The following is a 27,913-nucleotide window of genomic DNA, read 5'->3' as shown; positions in this document are numbered from 1 at the left end:
AATTATGTAGTGGAGAATGGCATTATGAGCAGTAATCAGCATGGCTTTATGAAGGACAGGTCATGTCAGACCAATTTAATTGCTTTTTATGATGAGGTAAGTAAGAAGCTGGACAGTGGGGATGCAGTAGATATCATCTATTTGGATTTTGCAAAAGCATTTGATACCGTTCCCCACAAACGACTGCTTTCTAAGCTAAGGTCTATTGGTCTTAGTGAAGTCGTTTGCACATGGATAGAAAACTGGCTACAGGATCGGGTACAGAGGGTGGTTGTTAATGGCACATTCTCTACTTGGAGTAAGGTTCTCAGTGGGGTCCCTCAGGGTTCTGTACTGGGTCCACTTTTGTTTAATTTGTTCATAAATGACTTAGGGGAGGGTATTATGAGTAATGTATCAGTGTTTGCAGATGGCACAAAACTCTGCAGACCAGTCAATTCTATCCAGGATGTGACATCCCTGCAGCAGGATCTTGGCCAACTGGCAATCTGGGCGGCTAAGTGGCAGATGGGATTTAATGTGGATAAATGTAAGGTCATGCACCTGGGATGTAAAAATATGCAAGCCCCGTATACCCTTAATGGGACTGCACTAGGCAAATCCATAATGGAGAAGGAGCTTGGAGTCCTTGTAGATAATAAACTTGGCTGTAGCAAGCAATGCCAGACAGCAGCTGCAAGGGCAAACAGGGTTTTGAGCTGTATTAAAAGGGGTAAAGATTCACGGGAGGAGGGGGTTATTCTTCCCCTTTACAGAGCGCTGGTAAGGCCCCATCTAGAATATGCTGTTCAGTTTTGGTCTCCAGTGCTCAAACGGGACATTATTGAGTTAGAGAGGGTCCAGAGAAGGGCAACTAAGCTGGTAAAGGGTATGGGAAGTCTCAGTTATGAAGAAAGACTGGCCCAGTTGGGTCTGTTTACACTGGAAATGGACACTTTATAAAAGCTGCTATTTGTTTTTGGAAAATGAGATGGCATTGGCGAATGAAGGGGATATATGCAGTACAAATGGTGGGGTTTGGGCGGAAGATGGAGATGTGCCCAACTTATAGACATGGCAGGAAAATGTAGGGATTACATGTTCTTTGAGATAAAGTTTTTCTAAAAAGCTTTTATTCGGTGATGTGATATTGCTGTGGTATTATGATTATATAAGGGAGCAGATGGGAGATGTGAGTACAACTCATGTTGGAATGGGAGAGGGACCAGGATCAGCACAAACAGCAGGTTAGTATGTCACTATTGTACCCCAGAAAGGCCTGGAGTGGTTCATTATCTCCCTCATGACAAGGGCTTGGTTGACAGCTCTGTACTATGCAGGTATAGAATTGATCAAACCCAAACACTAGGGGGCAGATTTATCAAAATGTGAGTTTAGAGCTTAATATATAAAAACTCACCAACATTCGATTCATTCCTATGGGATTTCTAGATTTTTTTTCCTGGACATTTAATAAATCAACAGTCAGGTTTGGTTAAACTGCAATAAATGCAGGAATAGAATGAACCATGCACCGTAAGTGCTCAAAGGACTGTAGTAGTTCAGGGTTTACAGTGAGGGAACCACTCCCAGAATGAACATTCAGTAGATAGTGCCGGTATGGGACAATACCAGTGTTTCTAGTTTCACTTTCCATTCTTGGAAAACTCAGCCCCCAGGTATCAGCAGAGACCTCAGGGTGAGTTGTTATATTGCGCTCAGTCTCTGCTCGTGGCCAAGGAGGAAGGTAGGAGAATCGGCTCAGTGGTTTAAGGTATGAAGTACATCTCTCCCAGAACTTTCTTGACCACTTGGATAAAAATTCAGCAACCAATGTGGCAAGCGTCCGTGTGAGGTTTATTTTCAAAATTCAGGCTACTATGTAGCTTTAGCTTTTTCAAAAATTTTGAAAAATAATGGAACATTTTTGTGCGTTGACTAAGTTTCTTTTGCAAATTAATGTGATTGAATTTTTCTACTTTAGCGAATTGGGTCAAGAATTTTTTTTTTTTTTTTTAAAACTCAATCGCTAATTTTTCATGATTTTTTTTTAAGGAAAAAATTCATAAATCTGCCTCAAAGTGTCTTAATTAATTGTCATATTAAGAGCATTAAATGTTCTAGTCATGAGAGATTGTTGTTTTTTTTTCCCCAATATCTGTCAAATAAGGAATAGAATTAAGTTTGTAGAATTGAAGAAGGTCATTTCTTATCTTCAAAACCAAATAAGTGATAGAGGACTTGCTCCATTTGAAGGGAAAGTTAGCTGCTAGTTGTTGCTGAGTACTTAGGTCCAAGGTACTGTTAATGGCCTCAGACTAAAGCTGGCCATACATGTGGCGATCTGACGATGTTTTGTACGACCATCGGTCGCACGAAACATCGTCAGATCCGCCACACACCATTCAGGGCTGAATCGGCAGGTAAGGAGGTAGAAACAATAGGATTTCTACCTCCTTCTGCCGATTCAGCTCTGAAGGGAGAATTTTGGTCAGGTGCCTTCTATGGCGCCCGATCAAAATTTTCTAACCTGGCCGATCGGCGAGCCGACCGATTTCAGCAGCTTCCTGCGACATACCATACACGCACCGATTATCGTACGAAACGAGGTTTCGTACGATAATATCGGTGCGTGTATGGCCACCTTTACACTTACGGGAGACCTTCGGATATTGTCAACAATCAGTTATTAGTGTATCCATTACCCTCAGCTATGCTGGGAGACCTTCGTAACTCTTCCATGGAAGCCTCGGTGTTTGGATATTGTCAACAATAAACCATTTGCAAATGAGGCTGCTTTACGCTCATTTATTGTGATTTCATGGATCTTTTGGTTTTGTGTCAGTAGTGTATCCATTACCCTCAACTATGCTCTCCTACCTCTTCCATTCTCATTGTTAAAGAGGTACTGTTAATGGCCCCAGACTTACACGTGTGGGAGAAATGGGAGACCTTCGTAACTCTTCCATGGAAGCCTCAGTGTTTGGGTTTGAAACTATGGGTTCGGATATTGTCAACAATCAGTTATTAGTGTATCCATTACCCTCAGCTATGCTGGGAGACCTTCGTAACTCTTCCATGGAAGCCTCGGTGTTTGGATATTGTCAACAATAAACCATTTGCAAATGAGGCTGCTTTACGCTCATTTATTGTGATTTCATGGATCTTTTGGTTTTGTGTTAGTAGTGTATCCATTACCCTCAACTATGCTCTCCTACCTCTTCCATTCTCATTGTTAAAGAGGTACTGTTAATGGCCCCAGACTTACACGTGTGGGAGAAATGGGAGACCTTCGTAACTCTTCCATGGAAGCCTCGGTGTTTGGGTTTGAAACTATGGGTTCAGAAATTGTCAACAATCAGTTATTAGGGTATCCATTACCCTCAGCTCTGCTCTCCTGCCTCTCCCATTCTCATTGTTAAAGAGGTACTGTTGTCAGTAAAGTGTTTTATTTTTTCCTGAAACAATTTATGATATTGTTTTGAGGTAGAAGGTTTTACTTTACTGTTTTTATGGAGGAATCCATGTTATGGTACTCATGTAGCTTTAAGTTAACATTCAGTATGTTATAGAACGGCCAGCTCTAAGCAACTTTTCATTTGGTCTTCATTATTTATTTTTATGGTTTCTGAATTATTTGCCTTCTTCTGACTCAGCCAAAAAGCGATGCCTCTGTAAAGCTGCAATTTTATTTCATTTTTCTATTCAGTCCCTCTCCTATTCATATACCTGTCTCTCTTTCAAACCACTCCCTGGTTACTAAGGTAATTCAGATCCTAGCAATGAGGGAAGGGAATGAGAAACCCTTAAGCACTTGTATATCTACCCACTTTTCAAGTAGAATCCCATAGCCATCTATACAACCAGGAACTTTCTTTCTACTCTTTCCCCCTGCGGCTTTATGCGCTGAACTCACTCTCTCTCCATAGCTCCCTATAGCTTGATCTGAATTTATCTCAGTCATATTAAAAATCTGTTTCTCTATTAACTATGTTGATGACCTCTCATACAATGAATTTTCCTTTGCAGGATGGAAAACCAAAAATGTACAGGTAAGTACCAGTTATATAGAGTAAAAACAGGTGTCAAGGAGAGAGAAACCCAAGACTAATAAGCTCATTCTTGCAGGCGCAGAGTCTATCCCAGAGCTGCCGGGAGATGCAGGGAGTAACTCCCATGGGGCCCAGGTAAGTATTGGACCTTAGTAAAATTACTGTACTTGCAGTAAGTGAAGAGAGATAGTAAACAAAGTACCCCCCACTGTAAAATATAGGGATATTATAAGTCACCGAGGAGTTCCTTATAATATATAGTGAATAAAGTGCCCCCTATTGTAACATATAGGGATATTATAAGTCACTGAGGAGTTCCTTATAATATATAGTGAATAAAGTGCCCCCTATTGTAACATATAGGGATATTATAAGCCCCCGAGGAGTTCCTTATAATATATAGTGAATAAAGTGCCCCCTATTGTAACATATAGGGATATTATAAGCCCCCGAGGAGTTCCTTATAATATATAGTGAATAAAGTGCCCCCTATTGTAACATATAGGGATATTATAAGCCCCCGAGGAGTTCCTTATAATATATAGTGAATAAAGTGCCCCCTATTGTAACATATAGGGATATTATAACCCCCCGAGGAGTTCCTTATAATATATAGTGAATAAAGTGCCCCCTATTGTAACATATAGGGATATTATAAGCCCCCGAGGAGTTCCTTATAATATATAGTGAATAAAGTGCCCCCTATTGTAACATATAGGGATATTATAAGTCCCCGAGGAGTTCCTTATAATATATAGTGAATAAAGTACCCCCTATTGTAACATATAGGGACATTATAAGTCACAGAGGAGTTCCTTATAATATATAGTGAATAAAGTGCCCCCTATTGTAACATATAGGGATATTATAAGTCACAGAGGAGTTCCTTATAATATATAGTGAATAAAGTGCCCCCTATTGTAACATATAGGGACATTATAAGTCACAGAGGAGTTCCTTATAATATATAGTGAATAAAGTGCCCCCTATTGTAACATATAGGGATATTATAAGCCCCAGAGGAGTTCCTTATAATATATAGTGAATAAAGTGCCCCCTATTGTAACATATAGGGATATTATAAGCCCCCGAGGAGTTCCTTATAATATATAGTGAATAAAGTGCCCCCTATTGTAACATATAGGGATATTATAAGTCCCCGAGGAGTTCCTTATAATATATAGTGAATAAAGTGCCCCCTATTGTAACATATAGGGACATTATAAGTCACTGAGGAGTTCCTTATAATATATAGTGAATAAAGTGCCCCCTATTGTAACATATAGGGACATTATAAGTCACAGAGGAGTTCCTTATAATATATAGTGAATAAAGTACCCCCTATTGTAACATATAGGGACATTATAAGTCACTGAGGAGTTCCATGACCATAGACAGATCATGGAATTCCAAGGTGACTTCTAATATCCGCATATTTTTTTTAGTGAGTCATGTGAAGTTGCATCACTAAGCTCCGATTATAACTGATGACATCCCATGGCTGTGGATTGGGTGAATGCTAGGTAAAACAATGTATCTGATTGGATATACAGAAGGCCTTCTGCAAAGTTTATCACTATGTCTATTCCACAAAGTGACTAATAACAATTAAGGAAGCACATTGAAATTCATTATGGGGATTGAATGTTATTGATTGATTTCTCTTTCCTGTTCCAAGAAACCAGCCCAAGCCATCCAGCTGGTACACACTGACGACTCCGGGCAACTGCAACTGGATGAATCTGCTGTACAGACCTGTTTTCTGGAGGGAGAGATATCAGACCTCCCCGTGTGCCTAATCTGTGTGATTGGAGAGAAACGTCGGGGCAAATCCTTCCTCTTGAACTACATCCTGAGGGCCCTGTCCTGCCGGGTAAGAGGGTCTCACATACAAAAATAGTTTGAATGGTAAAATGCTCTTTTGCCATTTGCCAAAGTGACAGTTGTTAGTTGTCCTCACCAAACTGGAAGTAAATGCTGCCCTGTCTGAGTCTGAGCTTTCAGAAGGGGCCAGCGCTACACATTAGAACTGCATTCAGCTAACTTATTGTTTCTCCTACTCCCATGTAACTGGAGGAGTCCCAAGCCGGACTTGGATTTCTTACTATTGAGTGCTATTCTGATACCTACTGGGAGCTGCTATCTTGCTCCCTTCCCATTGTTCTGCTGATCGGCTGCTGGGGGTGAGGGGGGGGGATATCACTCCAACTTGCAGCGCAGCAGTAAAGTGTGCCTGAGTCTGAGCTTTCAGCCAGCGCTACACATTAGAACTGCTTTCAGCTAACCTATTGTTTCTCCTACTCCCATGTAACTGGAGGAGTCCCAAGCCGGACTTGGATTTCTTACTATTGAGTGCTATTCTGATACCTACTGGGAGCTGCTCTCTTGCTCCCTTCCCATTGTTCTGCTGATCGGCTGCTGGGGGGGAGGGGGGGGGGATATCACACCAACTTGCAGCGCGGCAGTAAAGTGAGACTGAGTCTGAGCTTTCAGAAGGAGCTGGTGCTACACATTAGAACTGCTTTCAGCTAACCTATTGTTTCTCCTACTCCCATGTAACTGGAGGAGTCCCAAGTCGGACTTGGATTTCTTACTATTGAGTGCTATTCTGATACCTACTGGGAGCTGCTATCTTGCTCCCTTCCCATTGTTCTGCTGATCGGCTGCTGGGGGTGGGGGGGGGGGATATCACTCCAACTTGCAGCGCAGCAGTAAAGTGTGCCTGAGTCTGAGCTTTCAGCCAGCGCTACACATTAGAACTGCTTTCAGCTAACCTACTGTTTCTCCTACTCCCATGTAACTGGAGGAGTCCCAAGTCGGACTTGGATTTCTTACTATTGAGTGCTATTCTGATACCTACTGGGAGCTGCTATCTATCTCCCTTCCCATTGTTCTGCTGATTGGCTGCTGGGGGTGGGGGGGGGGGGATATCACTCCAACTTGCAGCGCAGCAGTAAAGTGTGCCTGAGTCTGAGCTTTCAGCTAGCGCTACACATTAGAGCTGCTTTCAGCTAACCTACTGTTTCTCCTACTCCCATGTAACTGGAGGAGTCCCAAGTCGGACTTGGATTTCTTACTATTGAGTGCTATTCTGATACCTACTGGGAGCTGCTATCTATCTCCCTTCCCATTGTTCTGCTGATTGGCTGCTGGGGGTGGGGGGGGGGGATATCACTCCAACTTGCAGCGCAGCAGTAAAGTGTGCCTGAGTCTGAGCTTTCAGCCAGCGCTACACATTAGAACTGCTTTCAGCTAACCTACTGTTTCTCCTACTCCCATGTAACTGGAGGAGTCCCAAGTCGGACTTGGATTTCTTACTATTGAGTGCTATTCTGATACCTACTGGGAGCTGCTATCTATCTCCCTTCCCATTGTTCTGCTGATTGGCTGCTGGGGGTGGGGGGGGGGGGATATCACTCCAACTTGCAGCGCAGCAGTAAAGTGTGCCTGAGTCTGAGCTTTCAGCCAGCGCTACACATTAGAGCTGCTTTCAGCTAACCTACTGTTTCTCCTACTCCCATGTAACTGGAGGAGTCCCAAGTCGGACTTGGATTTCTTACTATTGAGTGCTATTCTGATACCTACTGGGAGCTGCTATCTATCTCCCTTCCCATTGTTCTGCTGATTGGCTGCTGGGGGTGGGGGGGGGGGATATCACTCCAACTTGCAGCGCAGCAGTAAAGTGTGCCTGAGTCTGAGCTTTCAGCCAGCGCTACACATTAGAACTGCTTTCAGCTAACCTACTGTTTCTCCTACTCCCATGTAACTGGAGGAGTCCCAAGTCGGACTTGGATTTCTTACTATTGAGTGCTATTCTGATACCTACTGGGAGCTGCTATCTATCTCCCTTCCCATTGTTCTGCTGATTGGCTGCTGGGGGTGGGGGGGGGGGATATCACTCCAACTTGCAGCGCAGCAGTAAAGTGTGCCTGAGTCTGAGCTTTCAGCCAGCGCTACACATTAGAACTGCTTTCAGCTAACCTACTGTTTCTCCTACTCCCATGTAACTGGAGGAGTCCCAAGTCGGACTTGGATTTCTTACTATTGAGTGCTATTCTGATACCTACTGGGAGCTGCTATCTATCTCCCTTCCCATTGTTCTGCTGATTGGCTGCTGGGGGTGGGGGGATATCACTCCAACTTGCAGCGCAGCAGTAAACTGTGAGTGAAGTTTATCAGAGTACAGGTCACATGGTTGTGGCACCCTGGGAAATGAAGAATATGGCTAGCCCCATAATTTAAAAATTAAATATAAAAAAAATGTTCCATCTGTAGCACAAAAGAGATTGTAGATTTGTTCTCTTTCAGCACTTGGGTAAATATTGGCCTTTGGTTCAGGTGAGAAGTAGCAATTAAATGGATTATCTAATAATATTAATCTGTAGTAATTTACAAATGTAATATTTCCCAGACCTTATGACCATTCATTATAATTTGCCTAAACTGCTAAACAAAGTATTGAGTACAGCGCTGTGAAATATGTAAAATAAAGCTATACTTTGATATATAGTGTATTTTTTGGGTTTTTTTTAGCGATTTTGTTAGATTTTTCAATGTGGAATAAAAAGGTCCTCTTTTTCTGTTTAGGAGGAGGGTCGGCCGCTCAGTCTGGGGGCAGATGATGCCCCTCTCGGTGGGTTTGAGTGGAGAGACGGAATGATCAGCACAACCAAGGGGATCTGGATCTGGAGCAAGCCCTTCATTCTAGAGAATAAAGGAGAAAATGTCAGAATAAACAGAATGTGGTTAACTTGGCCTTGGTTGGGTACTGCGTCTTATGGGTGGCTTTGTCTTTTGCAGTTTCTACTTCTGAAATTTCCTATTTCACCTCGTCAGAATGCAATTTTTTCTTTTGTTTTCAGAATCATTTGTTCAAAAAAGACCTCCTATAAAATAAAATTTAGCATAATTAAGACGTGGGCGTACCAAGACAATTTACCTTTGTAAACCATTTATAAACCCAGACTCCCATATCCTCACTCAAACTCAAATCTGATCAACCTTTATTCCATGATGTACCCTTTGCTCTCAGATGGCCGTGTTTGTGTTGGACACAGAGGGCTCCCTGGATATTAAGAGCTCAAGAGACATTTGCCTTAAGCTTTCTGGCTTATCCATGATCCTCAGCTCCTACCTGGTAGGTCCCAACCTCCACATCTACACTTTACAGTAGCAAAGTATTAGATGTATTAAATATCCCAATATATTGCTGTTCTGCTGTTTACATTTCCAGATCTTCAACGTGAACTCAAATTTAAAAACTACAGAAATGGACTATCTTGAGGTAATTATAGGGATATGGGTTTGTGGGTCAAATTGCTGGTAGCTCAGATTACACAGCACAGTTGGAGCAGGAAGTCTGACACAGAAGAACATGTGAACACAAAGGAAGACGAGAAATCCTGTGTTTCTTTTGATAGAGGACTCAGTGCAGCATTTCTGTGAGTGCTTATGGCCAGAATCCTGTTATGACATTTGCATACGTATGAGGTGGTCTCCTCAATCCCTTTAGCTTGTTCGTGTAACCCCACTCCTGGCTCTACCTAAGCTGATCAGAAAACCCTGCGCTACACTGATGAGCCCCAAAAAGGGCGAAACCGGTCTGTAGTTGGGAATCTGATCAGCTATTATCTTGGCTTCTGCTTTAAACCCAGTGGGTGAGCTTTAGCCTATAGGATAAACCCATGTAAATGGGAAAAAGCCCATGTAAATGGACTTTTCTAGGAGCCTTAAGGAATTTCTTCCCAGAATCCTGTTATGGCTGTATTAACATAGACCTTTCTGATCAAGCTTACTTAGTTTTTACCTTTCCTTCTCCTTTATGGAAATGAATCACTGGAGATCCCCCTGACCAAATTACCATAAAGTGTGTGGGTGGTTGGGGTGGTGTAAAACCAAAATATCTGAGAACCACTGATTTAGTGGAGATGTCTATTAGAAATGAACTGGTGTGTGGAACCAACATCACTCACATACTGTTCCAATGAAGGTTATGTCGCTGTGGTGTTAGCGTGTAGTTTCTGTTTCCAGATGTATCTCGATGTTGCTGAGAAGGTTGGAAGATCATTTGACCTACAGGCCTTACAGGTAAGTGAGCAAATGTGTCAGTCAGTCTGCTTCCAGCACAAAACTCCTAAGTAGGGAAGCAAAGGTAGCCCATTATTCTATAACAGGTCAAAGCTTGCACAGTACAGTAATCCAACCATGTAACTCTATGGCAGCTCAGCAAATCCTCATCGGATTCACTTGAACCCATCTCCTTATGCCATTGCCTGTATGTATTATACTGTGCCATGTTTTGTATTATAGCACCTCAATATCCTTATACGGGACTGGCAGGATTTTACGAGATGTGGAAAAGAAGACGCTCGGGCTTATGTTTTCCATGAGACTGAGGTATATATCAATGCGGCCTGATCAGATGTCTGATTACTACCGTATATACTCGAGTATAAGCCAATCCGAATATAAGCCGAGGTACCTAATTTTACCTAAGAAAACTGGAAAAACTTATTGACTCGAGTATAAGCCTAGGGTGGGAAATGCAGTCGCTACTGCTAAGTTTCATCAAAATAAATAACAATAAAATTACATTAATTGAGGCATCAGTGGGGTATATGTTTTTCAATATTTATTTAAAAGAAAAACAGTAAACTAGCTCTGTAAGCAGAGAAGAGGGTCAACAAAAACAATATGAGTACTACCCCACACTCATTGCACATTGGCAAACTGGCAGCAGACCCGGCCCCGGAGGGATGTAAGGGGGAATAAGTATTGCTAGTGGGAGCCTAGGCCAGGGCACTGGGGGGTCTGGTTGCAGGGGGCCTAATTTGCACACAAAGGACAGAGGGTGCTAGTCTAGAGGGACCCATGGCACCCGACTCGAGTATAAGCTGAGGGTGACTTTTTCAGCACATTTTGGGTGCTGAAAAACTAGGCTTATACTCGAGTATATACAGTAATTGGATGTCCAAAAGTAGCATTTATTGTGGGTAATAATCACGTCACACAAACTGTAGCGGTGATGGTTTAGCGATAATGTTGTCACAACGTTTTGTGATTAACAAAATGGTACAATAAGACTTTATTCCCTTTTTGCATTGAAAACTCACAAGACAAGTAACATTTCAGTTCTGGTTCTTTTCATTCAGTGGCTAAAAATGTTATTTGCTTATTGGGATCACTGAAAGCACAGATAATTAAAAGGAACACCAGTTTCGCATTGTTTTAGAATTCTCATGTCTACGCCATAGTAAAAGTAAATTTGAAACACCACTTCAATCCATGACTTTATGTCAACTGTCCCATAAAAGTTGGACTATGGATTATTCAAGAGTTTGGCCTGCAATCCACATGCTACTCAGTTGGGCCTCTATGCAGAGCGGCTAGTGTATACAGCTGTGGCTTGGGTGATGGGTTCTAGGTTAACCAGGGGTATCAACAGACCCAACTTCCAACCCAACTTCTGAGCCACTAATTTAATTATAAGAGTTGAACTCCTATAAAAAATAATTGGAACCTTTTAGAATCAGTGTCGGTGCATCTGCAGGAAAATGGCATTCAGGGTTTATAGGTTGGGATAAAACCATGGAAGGAAGAAAGGTTTATTGGCTAGAATAATAGTGAGGTCCTTTAGTTGGTACAAAGGCAGGTATGGAAAATGTAAGAAAGCATAAAGGAGTAATAGTGGATAGAACCTACTGAAGGCAGGGGCAATCTGGGGAACTCTTTTATTATCAGTTGCCTGATTGCCCAACAGCCGGGTTCCATAGCTTACCCTTAATCCAGAACCCAGACAGGACTGTGCCATTGTTGCTGCTATTGTTGTATACATTTGCTGCATAATTAATCCCTATTCTCTCACTCCCTTATATTTTATTCTTGACCATAAGAATCTGCAGAATGACCCTTCATACAGACTGGTGTCAGAGACCCTGAGGGGCCCATTAGCCGACTGCTCGCTCCTGCCCCACCCAGGGAAAGGCCTGCTGACTGGCAGCCAAGGGAAGTTATCAGGTAACACCAAACCCTTTGGCTTCCTTCCTCTCCATAAACCCCCAACTAGTCCTTCTCACTCTCCCCCCCCCTTCCCTTTCTATGGCAGATATGGATGAGGATTTCAGGAATCTCCTCACGAATTACATATTCACCCTGGTGGGGGACCTCTGGCTCCATAGAAAAACCGACAGACAAGGGGAACACATGACGTGTGCTCAGCTGGGAAACATATTAAAGGTCTGTGACATTATTTCTGTGTCTTTCAAGCCTCTCATTGAAAAGATTATTGTTAAGATGGTGACCATAGTCATCTGTAGACTGAAGACTTCTTAGCAGCTACTGGTTACCTTCAGTGGAGGGGGGGCTTTGGTTCATAAATGCCCAGGGCACTGCCGTACAGCGCGGCTCAACCAAACGTTACTCAGCTGTTGCTGGACTACAAATCCCAGAATAATGTAACATATAATGAAGGGTGAGGCATGCTGGGAGCTGTAGTCCAGCAACATCAGGGTTGTATTCTTAAAGCAATATTGCACAATAAAACTTTCCCAGCTCTCTAGGGCCCGCATTGGCAGCATTGAAATGCAAAAGAATCCTCCAATGAGAATCCCAGCTGATCTGTATAAATCCGGCTCCCTGTTCTCTGTTCCTGCAATTGGAGTTGGGAGCATTAAGCACAGTTTCCCAGCACTGAACAAGTCTGTCCCTTTATCCCCATGTCTGATTCCTGTGCCATATAATGACGGGAAAATGCCATCATTATCTCTATATGTAAGGTACCAGCAAGGGGCCTGACACAGTGCTGGGAATCAGCATTCTCATTGGTCACTTCTCCTACATCTTTTTGGGTCAGTAGAATTCTCATTGGTGAATGTACTTTCCTGGGGGCCAATGTGGCCCTGTGAACTTCAGTATTAACATTTCATTTCTTTACAGAGAGTTGTGAACATTTTGCAGAATGTACAGTACAGCTTTGCCTCCCCATTGCAGGTAACTATCTCCATTTAATTCTATCAGCTCTATAGCCTCAGGGGGAAAGTAGTAACAACTATTGTATCTACTGTAAATGATAAGGATATTATACAGGGAACTCTGAGTATCACTCATGTATTATAAGGGATAATGTACCCCCTACTGTAAATGATAAGGATATTAGCAGTCACTGAGGGGTTCTGTGCCCATATAAAGGCACAAGGCTTCAGGCTGAGTTATACAGGGAACTCTGAGTATCACTCATGTATTATAAGGGATACTGTACCCCCTACTGTAAATGATAAGGATATTAGCAGTCACTGAGGGGTTCTGTGCCCATATAAAGGCACAAGGCTGCAGGCTGAGTTATACAGGGAACTCTGAGTATCACTCATGTATTATAAGGGATAATGTACCCCCTACTGTAAATGATAAGGATATTAGCACAAGGCTGCAAGTAAGGATTATCTAATCAGGTGGTTTGTTAATATCATAATTCTGTTTATGTTACTCTGTAAATGTAAACCTACTTTAAACATTTTATATTTCATTTCATTCTTCTAGTCCAGTGCTGTCCAACTTCTGTTGTACCGAGGGCCGGAATTTTTCCGACCTACGTGGTGGAGGGCCGATAATGGAAGCCAGTTTTGACCACTCCCCTTTTTGAAACCGCACCCACTTGAAACCACACCCATGTTATAACATGACCATACCCATATTAATGGTTGTAGTACAGCAAAAACTGCCATACTCTGCCTTCCCTACCCTGCCTGTGTGTGCCATACTCTTCCTGCCCTACCCTGCCTATGTGTGCCATACTCTGCCTTCCCTACCCTGCCTGTGTTTGCCATACTCTGCCTGCCCTACCCTGCCTGTATGTGCCATACTCTGCCTTCCCTACCCTGCCTGTGTGTGCCATACTCTGCCTTCCCTACCCTGCCTGTGTGTGCCATACTCTGCCTTCCCTACCCTGCCTGTGTGTGCCATACTTTCACTGTGTTTGCCATTCTTGGCTGGTTTGTGCCATACTTGGCCTGTGTGTGCCATACTCTGCCTGTGTGTGCCATACTCTGCCTTCCCTACCCTGCCTGTGTGGCACACACAGGCAGCCTACAGTGACACAACGCACTGCTCCTACAGTCTGCACAATAACTATATATTAAAAAACTTTTTAATTGCAGTACCACCTCAGTATATGTTCTTTTTGTAGTGTGCAGGGATTATTTGTGGGTTTCTACTGCTCGTGAGGTGTGAACAGGGGAACAATGTGGGTGATTACAGCCTGAGCCTGAGGTGTGAACACTGCAGGGGGTGAACAATGCAGAGATTAAAAGGTGTGAACAGTACAGGGGATTACATATTTAAACAATACAGCCTGATTACAGCCTGAATCTGAGGTGAGAACCATGCAGGGGGGCAGTTAATCACAGTACTGATACCATTTAAAACTTACACAAGAGTAAGCCATCAAAGCAGCCAGACAGGTGGGGGGCCACACAGAGGGGGGTCGCGGGCCGCCAGTTGGACAGCACTGTTCTAGTCCATAGACAGAAAGTGCTAGGGCTTTAAGAATGCTGATGAAGGTGCAAATTGTAATACATTGGGGGCACCTCCTCCCAAATCATCTATGCTATCTCTCATTTTTATTTTTCTCAGATGTTGTTCACCTTTGAAAATCACAAGAACATGGAAAGAGTGAAGGAGCAATTCCAAGGGTATATACGCAGCATGGTGAGTGAACACACAGGGTGTCATTCATCAACACTGGGTTAATTTGCCTGTGGGCAGTAACCCATGGCAGCCAATCAAAATGTTGCATTCATGCCTGCATGTTTGTAAATATTCTTATTCATCCAGGTCAGGGTATATCTGTAGTAATAAGTCAAATCAACTGGACTTGCTGTGTTTTTCTTGAAGACGTTTTGCCAATCATCCAATTTAGAAAGCCGTTTGGATTTTGAACTGAGAAAGCCGGTTGGATTCTGAACTGAGAAAGCCGGTTGGATTCTGAACTGAGAAAGCCGGTTGGATTCTGAACTGAGAAAGCCGGTTGGATTCTGAACTGAGAAAGCCGGTTGGATTCTGAACTGAGAAAGCCGGTTGGATTTTGAACTGAGAAAGCCGGTTGGATTCTGAACTGAGAAAGCCGGTTGGATTTTGAACTGAGAAAGCCGGTTGGATTCTGAACTGAGAAAGCCGGTTGGATTCTGAACTGAGAAAGCCGGTTGGATTTTGAACTGAGAAAGCCGGTTGGATTTTGAACTGAGAAAGCCGGTTGGATTCTGAACTGAGAAAGCCAGTTGGATTCTAAACTGAGAAAGCCGGTTGGATTCTAAACTGAGAAATACGGTTGGATTCTGAACTGAGAAAGACGGTTGGATTCTAAACTGAGAAAGCCGGTTGGATTCTGAACTGAGAAAGCCGGTTGGATTTTGAACTGAGAAAGCCGGTTGGATTTTGAACTGAGAAAGCCGGTTGGATTCTGAACTGAGAAAGCCGGTTGGATTCTAAACTGAGAAAGCCGGTTGGATTCTAAACTGAGAAATACGGTTGGATTCTGAACTGAGAAAGACGGTTGGATTCTAAACTGAGAAAGCCGGTTGGATTCTGAACTGAGAAAGCCAGTTGGATTTTTAACTGAAAAAAAGCCGGTTTGATTCTGAACTGAGAAAGCCGGTTGGATTCTGAACTGAGAAAGCCGGTTGGATTCTAAACTGAGAAAGCCGGTTGGATTCTGAACTGAGAAAGCCGGTTGGATTCTGAACTGAGAAAGCCGGTTGGATTCTAAACTGAGAAAGACGGTTGGATTCTGAACTGAGAAAGACGGTTGGATTCTGAACTGAGAAAGCCGGTTGGATTCTGAACTGAGAAAGCCGGTTGGATTCTAAACTGAGAAAGCCGGTTGGATTCTAAACTGAGAAAGACGGTTGGATTCTGAACTGAGAAAGCCGGTTGGATTCTAAACTGAGAAAGACGGTTGGATTCTAAACTGAGAAAGACGGTTGGATTGTGAGCTGAGAAAGGCAGTTGGATTGGGCACTGAGAGAGCCGGTTGGATTGAGAATTGAGAAAGCTGGTTGGATTGTGAACTGAGAAATCCGGTTGGATTCTGAACTGAGAAAGCCGGTTGGATTTTGAACTGAGAAAGCCGGTTGGATTCTGAACTGAGAAAGCCGGTTGGATTCTGAACTGAGAAAGCCGGTTGGATTCTGAACTGAGAAAGCCGGTTGGATTCTGAACTGAGAAAGCCGGTTGGATTCTGAACTGAGAAAGCCGGTTGGATTCTGAACTGAGAAAGCCGGTTGGATTCTAAACTGAGAAAGCCGGTTGGATTCTAAACTGAGAAAGCCGGTTGGATTGAGAATTGAGAAAGCCGGTTGGATTGTGAACTGAGAAATCCGGTTGGATTCTAAACTGAGAAAGCCGGTTGGATTCTAAACTGAGAAAGCCGGTTGGATTCTGAACTGAGAAAGACGGTTGGATTCTGAACTGAGAAAGACGGTTGGATTCTGAACTGAGAAAGTCGGTTGGATTCTGAACTGAAAAAGCCGGTTGGATTCTAAACTGAGAAAGCCGGTTGGATTCTAAACTGAGAAAGCCGGTTGGATTCTAAACTGAGAAAGCCGGTTGGATTCTAAACTGAGAAAGCCGGTTGGATTCTAAACTGAGAAAGCCGGTTGGATTCTAAACTGAGAAAGCCGGTTGGATTGGGAACTGAGAAAGCCGGTTGGATTGAGAATTGAGAAAGCTGGTTGGATTGTGAACTGAGAAATCCGGTTGGATTCTGAACTGAGAAAGCCGGTTAGATTCTGAACTGAGAAAGCCGGTTAGATTCTGAACTGAGAAAGCCAGTTGGATTCTGAACTAAAAAAGCCGGTTGGATTCTGAACTGAAAAAGCCGGTTGGATTCTGAACTAAAAAAGCCGGTTGGATTCTGAACTGATAAAGCCAGTTGGATTCTGAACTGAGAAAGCCGCTTGGATTCTGAACTGAGAAAGCCACTTGGATTCTGAACTGAGAAAGCCACTTGGATTCTGAACTGAGAAAGCCGGTTGGAAGCCTGATGAAATGTCTTCAAGAAAAACTCAGCCAGTTGATTTGACTTATTACTACAGATATGTTTTACCCGCAGTCACTGATTGGTTGCTATAAGTTGCTGCCCACTGTAGATTTGCTCAGTGTTGATTAATGAGCCCCACAGAGTTTTTGTTTCTTTTCTTATATTTGTCTTGCAAAATGTACTGTATTTCCTGCTCCCACTCATCGTATATCTTGGTCTTCCTATATCTAAATTATTTTCCTCTTCATGACTGGGGTCTTTTGTTATATACCAAGATGTATAATTTGTTAAATTCCTCAGTGTCTTGTAGTAATCACTACAAGGGCCTACAAACCCACATTAATGTAACAGCAGCTGCTTTAAAATGCAAAAGAATCCTCCAATGAGAATCCCAGCTGATCTGTATAAATCTGGCTCCCTGTTCTCTGTTCCTGCAATTGGAGTTGGGAGCATTAAGCACAGTTTCCCAGCACTGAACAAGTCTGTCCCTTTATCCCCATGTCTGATTCCTGTGCCATATAATGACGGGAAAATGACATCATTATCTCTATATGTAAGGTACCAGCAAGGGGCCTGACACAGTGCTGGGAATCAGCATTCTCATTGGTCACTTCTCTTGCATCTATAATTAAGTTTTGGGTCAGTAGAATTCTCATTGGGGAATCGGTTTAAACTGGTGTCCCCTAAACTGAAGAACAAACTTTATACAATTTTTACAGAGAATAAATATTTTCCAGAGAGCGCAGTACAGATTTGCCGCCCCACTGCAGGTAAGTACCTAAATGTATTCCTATTAATACATAATATATAGTACAACCTCGGGGTAAAAATAACGCAAGTCCCCTGGGGGTAAAAATAACCAGCCAACAGTATTATTTACAGATAGTATACACGGACAGATCCAGATACACCACTGCCTGCTTAGCCCATGTCTACATCTTTTTAAAGGGGAACTTCCACTTTCAAACTTACATTTGTTAAAGAGCCCCAAATAATACAGAAACCCCTAATATTCTTATGTAATTTGTCCTTCAAAACATATGAATAAATACCGTTTTTATAGGCTGAAATCCAGCTGCAAAACAGTTCTTCTCTTTCTGCATCATTTGTAATCCTGGCAGGGGAGGAGGGACTAAAACATTGATGTTACACATTGTTACAACTTCTCCACAGCTTACAGACAGCATGCAGGAACTACATAACCCACAATGCATTGCACTGGGATGTTCCTTTCCTTATTGACATCACGTGTGCAGCAGGGAATTGTGGGATTGGGAGGATGCAGGCTGAAGGCAGGCTGAGGGACAGGCGACTAATGTTACATTTTATTTGTCAGCCAGATCAACATTGGGCGGGGCTTATGGAACTGTTCCAAACCATATTTTAAAAAGACTGCATATTTTTGCAACGTTGTTTGAAATCATGTTTGGGCAGAGTTCCCCTTTAATAATTGCCTTCTTAACCTACTGTGACTGGTAGCACCTTCAGTAACTACAGTTAACATTAGAGTTTTGAAATTTCAGTCAAAAGAAGCGTCTGTTCTGAGGAGGGGAAGAAATGTGAGTCCTTCTCAAATGGAGTCCAACGTCAAGGAGAAGGCAACTAAGTTCCTGGGTGACTTTACACAATCAATTCAAGGCGATGACGCCCAAGAGAAGGAAAGGCTTGTAAAGGAACTGGAACAGTTTTTGGCAAAACTACAGCAAAAGCACTGTAAAGACTACTCCAAGGTAAGATATTACAATGGAGGGACTGTTGGGGATGGGATGCTGGTGGTCTGGTAAAGGTCAAGGTTTGTTCCCCCTAATGCACAGCAACAGGAAACCAACAAACTGGGGGTAAATAGAAAGGTCAGGAGGCCATTGACAATTTCTGTCCACCAGAAATAGTGAATTGTAAATTGGCCTCTGTAGGGTGAAGAAATGGCCAATAATTGATTTTTCTGGAAGCCCCCATAGGTCACCGCTCCAGGGTGCAGCTGTCCTCCCAAAGCAATGCCACTTTGTGTATGAGTCTCTGAATGAAGACACTAATGTTGCCATCTTGCCGGTATTTTACTGCTCTAACTGGTAATACAACTATTGCTGGTAAATCTGTAATACCCTCAAGATAAGCCTTCTCTCGATCCACCCCAAACTTACCTTTTTGTCTTCCTGGATTGCTCCATATCCTGCCCTCTGGCCATTTTGTGTAAAAGCCCCTCCCTTTTTTGCTTCATAGGACCACCGTTTTACATCATTGTCCACCCCCTTTGTTCCTCCCCCTCACACTGGCCGGTAAAAGTCTTTTTTAGAACGATGGCCATTGACAATTTCTGTCCACCATGTCTGTCACTGCTAGAAGTGGAATTGAAAATTGACCTCTGTAGGGTGGTGAAATGGCCAATAATTGATTTTTCTGGAAGCCCCCATAGGTCACATCTCCAGGGTGCAGCTGTAATCCCAAAGCAATGCCATTTTATATATGAGTCTCTGAATGACCACACTAGTGTTGCCACCTGGCCGGTATTTTATTGGTCTAGCTGGTAAATCTGTAATACCCTCAGGATAAGCCTTCTCTTGATCCACCTTCAATCCACCCCAAACTTACCTTTTTGTCTTCCTGGATTGCTCCATATCCTACCCTCTGGTCATTGTGAGTAATATCCCCTCCCCTTTTACTTTATAGGACCACCCCTTTTACATTATTGCCCCCCCCCCCTTGTTCCTCCCCCCCATACCGGCCGGTAAAGGTCTTTTTCAGAAAGGTGGCAACATAACTGTTGAGGTCACAGAACTTTCCAGAAGTCACTTGGCTCAGATCTCCAATAATACTCAACATTTCATTGCTGAAACGTTGTGTATTGTTGAAGATCTGAGCCATGTGAAGTAAATAAAGGGGTTTTAGTTTTGGAATGTGGGGAAGGTGCTACAGGTCAATAGTTATTTTGCCGCCAGTTGACGTGTGGAAAATAGGGAATCCAGGATTCGGTTCGGGATTGGGCCTTTCATGTCAGGATTTGGATTCGGCTGAATTCACGCTCCTGGTCGAACTGAATCCGAATCCTAAAAATCATGTGACTTTTTGTTACGTAAACACGGAAGTTGAAAGTTTTTCAACATGTGACCATTCCAAAACCAAATTAGCATATGCTAATTAGAATTCGGATTTGGTTCGGTAATTGAGTCCTTTACGAAGGGTTCGGCCAAATCCTAAAAAGTGGATTTGGTGCATCTGAAGTGGAAAATATGTAACATGCGCCTGTACTTTTGGAGTTGGCCAAATACAGCAGACCAAGACCTCTCCTTTAGGAACTGTTCCTCATAATATAATCCTTATATTTATTTTTCGTATCCCTCAGAGGTTCTATGGATTTCGGAATCAAAAGAATATGGAGAATATTAAAGAGCAGTTTCAGACTGAAATAACCCTAAAAGTGAGTAGCGAGCACGTTTTACATACATGTTCCTCTGTATTCAGTTTTATTCATGTTTGTATTTTACAATTCCAGTCAAAAGAAGTTGAGTCTCTGATCAAGGAACAAACTGTGAGTCCAGCAAGAATGGAGTCGAGCATCAACGATACGGCAACCGGACTCCTTTGTAGCTTCAAACAATCACTACAAGGAGATGATACTGAAGAAAAGAAAAGGCTCGAAAAAGATCTGGAATCCTGTTTCTTAGAACAGCAGCAAAAGTTCTGTCTTGACTACTCCCAGGTACAAATAGAGAATGGAGGGACTGGTGGGGTCTTGGACATGGTCTGGTACTGGTCAACAGTTGCTGCCCGGTGAAGGCAAAAGACATACTGGGGGTATAAAAGAAGGTGATGAAATGTTGAAAGAGGTGCCACTTTTGTAATTTCAGCCCCACTGTGATGGTTTCTTGGTGGCTTGGGTGGCATGGTGCCATTATTTAAGCACAATGTATAAACCCTAGGGACACAGTTAGAACTTTATGGGTCTTTGATGCAAGATCCCACCACATCCTTTATATCCCTAAACTGCTGCAGGTAACATTGTGAATGAGCCTCTTTACAGCACAGAAATGACCAATATACTGTTCCACCAGAAGCCCCCATAGATCACTTCTCCTGGGTGTGACAGTAGGTGCTACAGCTATGCACTTGAAAACATAAAATAGTGGAGTAGGAGAGCTGAAGAAGACATTACCAAGGAACCAAGATCACTCTTTCCATAATCCTTATATTTATTTATTCCCCTCAGAGGTTCTATGGCTTTAAAAATCAGAAGATGATGGAAAACACCAAAGAGAAGCTCCACATCAATATAACTATAAAGGTGAGTGAGTAGGGAACACATTTTAGAAACGTCATGTTCCCATAGCTCAGAGCTTCTGTACTCATGTTCTCAGACCTTCTCTACACTTTTCTTTATGTTTATATTTATTATAGAGTGAAGCTAGAGCTCACTTGCCCACTAGAGCACCGTACTTTAGATTTCAGCTTCTTGCCCCCTTCAAAAAATTAGGCAATGGGAAAGTCTTCAACGGGGTGGTTTAGAGATTTCTGCATGGATTATGCCATTCTAGCAGTTATGGTCCTCCAGTATCTACCTTGGTCTCCATGATCAGGCCCTCCTGTACGGGTGCCTGACCCGGACCCACAAACCCAACCCATACTTTCCCGTACTCAATCCCCTGACTGCAAATAGGTAACTTACTTTCCAACCTATGACCCACAAAATCAGAAGTGATGTTACAGTTTTCAGGAAGTGATGTCACTCTGGAGCCAAACCAGTAGGGTAAGAGGAAAAAAAACTTGTGGTATCCACAGGGGAGGGTGGGTGGGACCACTCTTGCACCTTAGCTGGGACTACACCCCATGGTCAGAAAAACAGGGACCTTCTGCCCAAAACTCATGGGTGCTTGACCCAATACAGGACTCTAGCCCTCGCTGCCATTTTTTATAGGCTTTTCCTCTGCATGAAAACAATGGTAATGCTGCAAAATCTATGAATAGAAAGAAAATTGATTGACGTGCCTAGACATTACCCCTCCTCAATCAAGTTAAAACGGACCTCTTCCCCTGAGGACCTCTTCCCTTGACTTGGAAGGGGCACTGCGTTCCTAATTAGCCTCCCCTTGACTTTAGGAAATGACCTTCAGACCTTGATCAATGGATTTACTGGGCAAATAAATAGTATGAAAGCACTAGGGATTGACCTGGGGATTTCCATTATACAACATTTCCTAACTACTCCTTTCTTTCCGAAGGTGCTACTCACATTTGCCATTAACGTAATCAAACCATAATTGGGCTGGGTCACATGTTTTTACGTTACATTTTCTATACTTTTGTGCTGAACCCACTGGCTAAAGGTAATCTGTTGTTAATGTACAATTTCTCTGTCCTAGGAATTAGAAAAATTCAAACTTATCCGGAGGGGTCAGCACCCTTTCAGAGTAAACTATGACTTGCGCAGTGCAGCTAATGAGTTACTTGATGATTATAGAGAATGCCTTGAAGGCATTGATGACCATCAGACGCAACTGCTCGTCGAGGAAATGGAATTCTATTTCTCACAAAAGATAGAAACATTCTGTAACATGTATAGCAAGGTACAGTATCTAAAGCCGTGTTGGTGCACCAGTGGGGCCTGTTCCTAGTCAATCTGTGTGATGTTCCTGAGATACCTTCAGGAGAATGTACAGTTTGGTGTTGAATTCAGAAACGATGTTAAACTTGACAACTGGATCATAACATATGATATTGCATACATTCAAGCTTAAAGCAAAGAGTAGAAGGATCTGAAGAAAGGGTCCTTACCACCCTGGTCCGGTTAGGGGGACTGGGTATCTCAGAGTTCCAACATTAGCTCATCGTCGCCACATATTAGTTACATTGGACTTATGGTATCGTTTGGGCAAAAATGGAAGCAATATAGTTTTCACCTTATCTATGTAATCCCCAGTTTTTTCCCCACATTATCTTGGAAACTGGTGATCCACAACATAAGTCTCCAGATCAATCTTCACTTGAGACAGTTTTGGCTCATCTACAATACAGGGCACAGCGTGCAAAATACAAAAAGCCTAAAAAGGGGCAATTTTTTTTGCACTTTGCAGGCTGCTTCCTGCATTGAGTAACTTGCCACAGGCCTCTGCTCTCTAACCTGTGCCTCCTCGCTCTAGTACAATGCTAACATAGTCATTGTAGGGACACCTAGGCTCTTACCCACCTTAGCACTTCCTCTTGGGCCACCGGGTTGTGTTAATGACCCCTTTGAACGTCAGAGCACCCAAACTTTCGTTACTTTGCAATGAATACCTTCCCCACTGTCTCAATGAGAACAATCAGTTTCTTGTGATCTTCTTTGGGAAATACTGATATCTAGAATCTAGAACGCTACATTTCTTGCCAGGCACTCAGTTCACTAATTGTAAATACGTCCCATATCCCGTTACATAAACACAGGGGGCTTATTGAGGTCCATGCTGATAGTTTCTTCTGGTCCTCTAATGCCAAAGAATGAAGGAAAAATAAAAGCTAGGTTTCAAAAAAATCCTGTAATAATCAGTTTTATTCTATTCAGGTATTTAATGCTTGGACATCCATAGAAAGAACTATGAGAACATTTAAGGTATATCTAAACCAAATGGTAAGTATGCTCAGCAATACACACACATATATTATAGATTATATATATATTGTATGTATAGAATATTATTTGGAAGTGTTTTATACATTGGTCAAGGGGGCAGGTACTTCACTTTTATTTTTTTGTCCATGTACAGTATAATAAATGCATAGTAATAAATAAAGGATGTATAGTAAGTCAAGATATTGACTGTAGCAGTGGGAGAGATGGTGCCTATAGTAGCAGTGGGGGGGATAATAGCCTCTGGGAAGGGACTGGGGCTGTGGGATAGCAGGTATAGTAGGGAGAGATGGTGCTTATAGTAGCAGTGGGGGGATAATAGCCTCTGGGAAGGGACTGGGGCTGTGGGATAGCAGGTATAGTAGGGAGAGATGGTGCCTATAGTAGCAGTGGGGGGATAATAGCCTCTGGGAAGGGACTGGGGCTGTGGGATAGCAGGTATAGTAGGGAGAGATGGTGCCTATAGTAGCAGTGGGGGGATAATAGCCTCTGGGAAGGGACTGGGGCTGTGGGATAGCAGGTATAGTAGGGAGAGATGGTGCTTATAGTAGCAGTGGGGGGATAATAGCCTCTGGGAAGGGACTGGGGCTGTGGGATAGCAGGTATAGTAGGGAGAGATGGTGCCTATAGTAGCAGTGGGGGGATAATAGCCTCTGGGAAGGGACTGGGGCTGTGGGATAGCAGGTATAGTAGGGAGAGATGGTGCCTATAGTAACAGTGGGGGGATAATAGCCTCTGGGAAGGGACTGGGGCTGTGGGATAGCAGGTATAGTAGGGAGAGATGGTGCCTATAGTAGCAGTGGGGGGATAATAGCCTCTGGGAAGGGACTGGGGCTGTGGGATAGCAGGTATAGTAGGGAGAGATGGTGCCTATAGTAGCAGTGGGGGGATAATAGCCTCTGGGAAGGGACTGGGGCTGTGGGATAGCAGGTATAGTAGGGAGAGATGGTGCCTATAGTAGCAGTGGGGGGATAATAGCCTCTGGGAAGGGACTGGGGCTGTGGGATAGCAGGTATAGTAGGGAGAGATGGTGCCTATAGTAGCAGTGGGGGGATAATAGCCTCTGGGAAGGGACTGGGGCTGTGGGATAGCAGGTATAGTAGGGAGAGATGGTGCCTATAGTAGCATTGGGATAATAGCCTCTGGGAAGGGACTGGGGCTGTGGGATAGCAGGTATAGTAGGGAGAGATGGTGCCTATAGTAGCAGTGGGGGGATAATAGCCTCTGGGAAGGGACTGGGGCTGTGGGATAGCAGGTGTAGTAGGGAGAGATGGTGCCTATAGTAGCAGTGGGATAATAGCCTCTGGGAAGGGACTGGGGCTGTGGGATAGCAGGTATAGTAGGGAGAGATGGTGCCTATAGTAGCAGTGGGGGGATAATAGCCTCTGGGAAGGGACTGGGGCTGTGGGATAGCAGGTATAGTAGGGAGAGATGGTGCCTATAGTAGCAGTGGGGGGATAATAGCCTCTGGGAAGGGACTGGGGCTGTGGGATAGCAGGTATAGTAGGGAGAGATGGTGCCTATAGTAGCAGTGGGGGGATAATAGCCTCTGGGAAGGGACTGGGGCTGTGGGATAGCAGGTATAGTAGGGAGAGATGGTGCCTATAGTAGCAGTGGGGGGATAATAGCCTCTGGGAAGGGACTGGGGCTGTGGGATAGCAGGTATAGTAGGGAGAGATGGTGCCTATAGTAGCAGTGGGGGGATAATAGCCTCTGGGAAGGGACTGGGGCTGTGGGATAGCAGGTATAGTAGGGAGAGATGGTGCCTATAGTAGCAGTGGGAATGTATTAGTTAGTGGTTGGGTGGAATTATAGATCTCACGCATGTAATTAATTCATACATTTGCCACTGTAGAAAGAAGAAACATCATCTCTGTGGAACCCCTTGATGGTGATTCCATCTGTAATTGAGTCCAAGATCAAGGACAGAGTCAATGAGTACTTAGTTGCCTTTATGAGTTCCCTTGAGGGCATTAATAAGGAAGACCGAAAGATTCTTGTGGATGAACTGAAATCACACTTGGATCAAAAGCAGGAGGAGTTCTGCAAGGAGTACTCCAGTGACTATTCTTCTAAGATACAAGGGATTATTGGTGGGGTCACCACAACTTTATTAGCGGCTAAAGGTTTATCTGCAAGGGCATCACTTGTAGCTGTAGCTGCAGAAGCACCACTATTGGCAACAGTCGTTGGGGGGGCAGTGATAGTCGGCACTATTGTCGTGTTGGGGAGAACCTATTATGTAATGAGGCAAAGAAATAACCCATAGGTGGAAGGAATTAGGCCGAGAATGCAGCAGAACTACAAGGAGCAACTTTACGATTATGACTAAAGGACAAGTTGCCTAAACTCTAAATTGGTGACAATGTTTTCCTGGAACCTAATTAAACAAAAACAAAGAAGGAAGTCAAATCTAATATTCTTTGGACTCTGAAGTCTGAGGCTTCAGTAGGAGAAGACCTCAATGTAGGAAAGACTAGGTCCTGTACAAGGTCACTCTAGGACTCTACTCAGATCCTAAAAGAGTGGATTTGGTTCAGTTATGCAGATAGACCCCACGTATATTGGAACCCCTAGGTGGGGAACACGGTAGGGGGGCTTGTACTTTGGGGCTGGGGAGCTGCTGAGCAAGTACTACTTCCTTCCTGTGCGCTTGTTACCAGCCAAGATATTCAATTAACTAAATCTGTAATTAAATGTATTGTGTAATTTGAATAAATATCAATTGAGACCAAAGGTTGAAGCCTGATGTGATGTTTCAGTGCAGGGTTAGACTGGGGGTGCCCCCGCCGGCTGCATCCCCCGCACCCCCTAGGGGCCCCTGCTAAGCCTCCCTAGCCCCCCATCTGCAGAGGCCCCCGCTGAGACTCCCTACCCCCCCACAGGGGACCCCGCTGAGCCTCCCTAGCCCCCCTCCACAGAGGCCCCAACTGAGCCTCCCTAACCCCCCACAGGGGCCCCTGCCCAAGGTCCTCCCCTGAGCGCGCTTAAGTTTAACACTTCAGGGGAGGAACACTGTTGGCCGGGGGGACCGCCGGCAAGGGTCGGGTCTGGGCCACCGGGGCCCACCGGGCCCAGTCTGACCCTGTTCCAGTTAATAAAGCAGATAACCTTGTTTAACATTTACAGTGGCCCAAGTCATTGACAATCTGATAAGTGTGAACAGGGTCGGACTGGGTCAGCTCAACCCGCCCCTCAGCTGTGGCCCCCACCGGCTTGCTCCTCCCACCCCCCCCCCACCTGTGCTCCCCCCCACCTTCTGCCCATCTGGAACTACAGGGGGTGCAGTATGCGGCATATAGACTGGGGAGGGGGGACCCTGGAATCCCACTCACCTACTGCTAAAGTTTAACTCTTTCTCGGCACACTCCCGTAGAACAGAATTACACTCACTTTAACTCTTGCATGGTTCCTGCCGCAATCAGTCCTCTTCACTTACGAAGGAGACAAGGAACAGGGATTTATAGCTCAGTGCCTCCACCTAGTGGGCACCGCTGGGAGGGAAATAAATCCCACACAAAGCTTTGCAGCAAACAAATATACATTTTATATGAAGATAGAATAAAGGAAAGAGCATTTATCATGCTGTAGGAGCACAGGAGATCTAGGCTTCTCTCAAGCTGAGCAACCGCAGCCTTTCTCTCTCTCTCTCTGCTTCTCCGGAGCTGGTTGGATTCTGCAGCAGGGATTCCTTTTTAACCTCTATTGGCCATTCCGTGTATTTGGTTCCAAACCCTGTCCTCCTCTTTTCCCAGATGCTCCCAGCCAATCACATTGCTCTCCAGCCTGTAACCAAGTTGGATGATGTCACAGGCAGAATAGGCTGAAGGGTTCCCTGATCCCCTACTGTGGTTTTGTCTTAAACCTGCCCACTTAAAGGGGCACTAAACCCTGCTGCACAGCGCGGCACAACCAAACGTTACTCAGCTGTTGCTGGACTACAAATCCCAGAATAATGTAACATATAATGAAGGGTGAGGCATGCTGGGAGCTGTAGTCCAGCAACATCAGGGTTGTATTCTTAAAGCAATATTGCACAATAAAACTTTCCCAGCTCTCTAGGGCCCGCATTGGCAGCATTGAAATGCAAAAGAATCCTCCAATGAGAATCCCAGCTGATCTGTATAAATCTGGCTCCCTGTTCTCTGTTCCTGCAATTGGAGTTGGGAGCATTAAGCACAGTTTCCCAGCACTGAACAAGTCTGTCCCTTTATCCCCATGTCTGATTCCTGTGCCATATAATGACGGGAAAAT

At 43.9% G+C, this 27,913-nt stretch overlaps 1 protein-coding gene across 1 annotated transcript; it reads left to right on the top strand.

The window, feature by feature from the left end:
• Nucleotides 1-1,508: 1,508 nt before the first annotated feature.
• Nucleotides 1,509-26,395, top strand: LOC108648894 (RING finger protein 112-like). Its single transcript, XM_031893368.1, has 19 exons — nt 1,509-1,515; nt 4,009-4,031; nt 5,710-5,904; nt 8,619-8,756; nt 9,064-9,168; nt 9,265-9,315; nt 10,062-10,118; nt 10,341-10,427; nt 11,924-12,047; nt 12,136-12,266; nt 12,966-13,019; nt 14,658-14,732; nt 18,585-18,791; nt 20,402-20,476; nt 20,552-20,758; nt 21,266-21,340; nt 22,416-22,619; nt 23,594-23,659; nt 25,515-26,395. The coding sequence occupies exons 1-19, from the start codon at nt 1,509-1,511 to the stop codon at nt 25,926-25,928; spliced, it is 2,295 nt and encodes a 764-aa protein (XP_031749228.1). The 3' UTR covers nt 25,929-26,395.
• Nucleotides 26,396-27,913: the final 1,518 nt, after the last annotated feature.

The sequence above is a fragment of the Xenopus tropicalis genome, chromosome 9 (genome assembly GCF_000004195.4).
Source record: "Xenopus tropicalis strain Nigerian chromosome 9, UCB_Xtro_10.0, whole genome shotgun sequence".
In the NCBI taxonomy this organism is placed as follows: Eukaryota; Metazoa; Chordata; class Amphibia; order Anura; family Pipidae; genus Xenopus; species Xenopus tropicalis.
The sequence above is the reverse complement of the archived record's forward strand: the minus strand, read 5'-3'. Positions and strand labels throughout refer to the sequence as shown.